The 2408-nt window shown below is 64.2% G+C and overlaps 1 protein-coding gene across 1 annotated transcript in view; it reads right to left on the minus strand.

Moving 5' to 3' along the window:
• Positions 1-2408, minus strand: part of POC1A (POC1 centriolar protein A) — a 46724-nt gene that overhangs the window by 27717 nt on the left and 16599 nt on the right. Inside the window, 2 exon segments of the mRNA XM_004715261.2 lie at positions 883-951; positions 1345-1432. Of these exon segments, the coding sequence (XP_004715318.1) occupies positions 883-951; positions 1345-1432 (157 nt within the window).

The raw sequence follows: 2408 nt of genomic DNA on the forward strand, positions 1-2408 counted from the left end.
GAGAAGTGGGTCTCCATGGTCAGAACACAGAGCAGGGAGCAGGGGGAGGCAGGTCCCCATGGTCAGGACACAGAGCAGGGAGCAGGGGGAGGCAGGTCCCCATGGTCAGGACACAGAGCAGGGAGCAGGGGGAGGAAGGTCCCCATGGTCAGGGCACAGAGCAGGGAGCAGGGGGAGGCAGATCTGCGTGGTCAGGGCACAGACAGAGCGGGGAGCAGGGGGAGGCTGGTCCCCATGGCCAGGGCACAGAGCAGGGAGCAGGGGGAAGTGGGTCCCCATGGTCAGGACACAGAGCAGGGAGCAGGGGAGGTGGGTCCCCATGGTCAGGACACAGAGCAGGGAGCAGGGGAGGTGGGTCCCCATGGTCAGGGCACAGAGTGGGGAGCAGGAGGAGGTGGGAGATGAAGAGGCATACAGGTCAGAGGCCCGGCTCTGGGGTCGGATGGGCCTGGGGCCCGAGACAGGGATCCTCATCTAGGGAGTCGGGTGACGAGCTGGCTGCCCCCCAGAGCGGCCGTGAAGACTGAAGGAGGTAGTGTTGCCGACACCCTGACCGCATGGGCGGCCCCATCTGTCCGTCCGTTTGTTCGTCCATCCGTCCATGCATCCTTCAGGCCAGCAGGAAGCACCCCAGCCCCCTCGTGGCTTGGGCGTGCGTTTACAATCAGGAACAAAAGTCCGACACAAACATGTGGGCCTGTTCAGGACCGAGCCCGTCCCACGCTGGTGTGTGCAGCAGGGAGGCTGCAGATGCTGCCCAGGCCCGGTCCCTGCAGCATGGCAGGACTCTGAATCCCAGGGGCCCACCCAGGCTTCATTGTGGGGGGTCCCGAGGTCACGGCTGGTCTGCTCCTCTGCTCTGGGCGTGGGCCCTCAACTTACTTGTTCATCCGAACCTCCTGAAGCGAAGTACTCCCCCGTCCTGGAGAAGGCTGCTGCCGTGGCCGGTCCCTACAGGACAAAGGCCACAGATCACTCTCGTAACAACCGGAGGCCATCCCCAGCTCCCGGCCGGAGGGGAGCAGCCACAGGCTAAGCCAAGACCCTCACCCGCCCACAGCCCGGAGCCTCCAGCTCAGGGCAAGGCCCAAGCAACACTAAGGAGACGAGCCCCGGCTGGGGGTCAGGGGTGGGCGGTGATGAGTCCATGCTGGTGTACGTCTCCCCCCAGGCCACAGTGCGGGGCCAGGGCACCAGTCCCAGGGCCAGAGCCAGAGCACCACCCTGCTATGCAGGGTACGGTCTGGAAGAGATGGAGGTGCTCAGGCAGCCCTGAGGTTGAAGGTCAGCCGGGGCCCTGCCGTGCCTGCACCCTCTCCACAGTGCAGCCCACCCTGCCCTTGCCCGGGCTCCAGGGACAGGCCTCCCATCAGGGGGGTCTGCGTAGCGCGTGCGGGGCACTCGTCCCAGGAAACCCCACTCCAGCTGGAGGCTGGAAGAGGGGCCCCAGGGAAGCTCAGGCACACTGGGCGGGGTGGAGCGCCTCCCCTCTTCTGGAATGCCCCCAGCTCCCACTCTAACCCACTTCCTCCTCGGTCATTTACCCTCCTCCCTGGTGGGGCTCTCTCTTGGGAGGCCTGGTGGTGCAGTGGTTACAAGTTGGGCTGCATCCGCACCGTCAATGGGCGGAAGACAGGGGTTCCTATTCTGTCAACAGTGCCGGCCTCGGAAGCTGGGGGTGGGGGTGGGTGCTGCTGTGAGCCGGCACTGACCCCATGGCGGTGGGTCTGATTTGATTTGATTTTGGGGGGTGGCGCTGTCAGGGAAGCACTGAGGTTCAAACCCACCCACAGCTCCACAGGGCCGAGGTGAACCGCCCCAGTAGAGTTTGCAGTCTAGGAAAGCCCGATGGGTGGCGTCGGGCGGGCCTGCTTTGTGTGTGTTTGAGAGAGACAGGTTCAACCCGGGGGAGGCTGGCCCCACACAGGGAGGCACGGGGGCTGAGGGCCCCCCCGGAGGGCCCAGCACTCCTCATCCGCCCCCAAGAACAACGCCCACCCAACCACGTCTGCGGGCCGTGGGAGGGGTGGGATGGCCAGCCCTCCGACACCCTTCCAGCAGCAGCCTGCAAAGAGTTAACAGGATTTACCGTTGGGGAGGGAGGGGGGGCACCAGGCATGTCAGGAAACCTTTACTTAATTCTTTGAGATCTCTGTAATTTTCCATTCTTTTAAACAATGACAACAAGACACTGCCACATTGGTATAAAAATAAAACCGCAAACCTCTTTCCACTTTCAGGAAAAGTGAGGGGGGGGGGGCAGGCTCTGGGCAGCGGCGGGTCTCCAGGAAGTCACAGCAAGACTGTGGGTCACACTCCTCTCCTGTCACCACTCACCGCCAGACGCCAACAGGGTGCTGGCGGCAGGGCCAGGGCCATGCCCCAGCGAGCACTCGGAGCCCCCTGGC

Source organism: Echinops telfairi, unplaced genomic scaffold (assembly GCF_000313985.2).
Source record: "Echinops telfairi isolate 266 unplaced genomic scaffold, ASM31398v2 ScPeMD7_7420;HRSCAF=8458, whole genome shotgun sequence".
In the NCBI taxonomy this organism is placed as follows: Eukaryota; Metazoa; Chordata; class Mammalia; order Afrosoricida; family Tenrecidae; genus Echinops; species Echinops telfairi.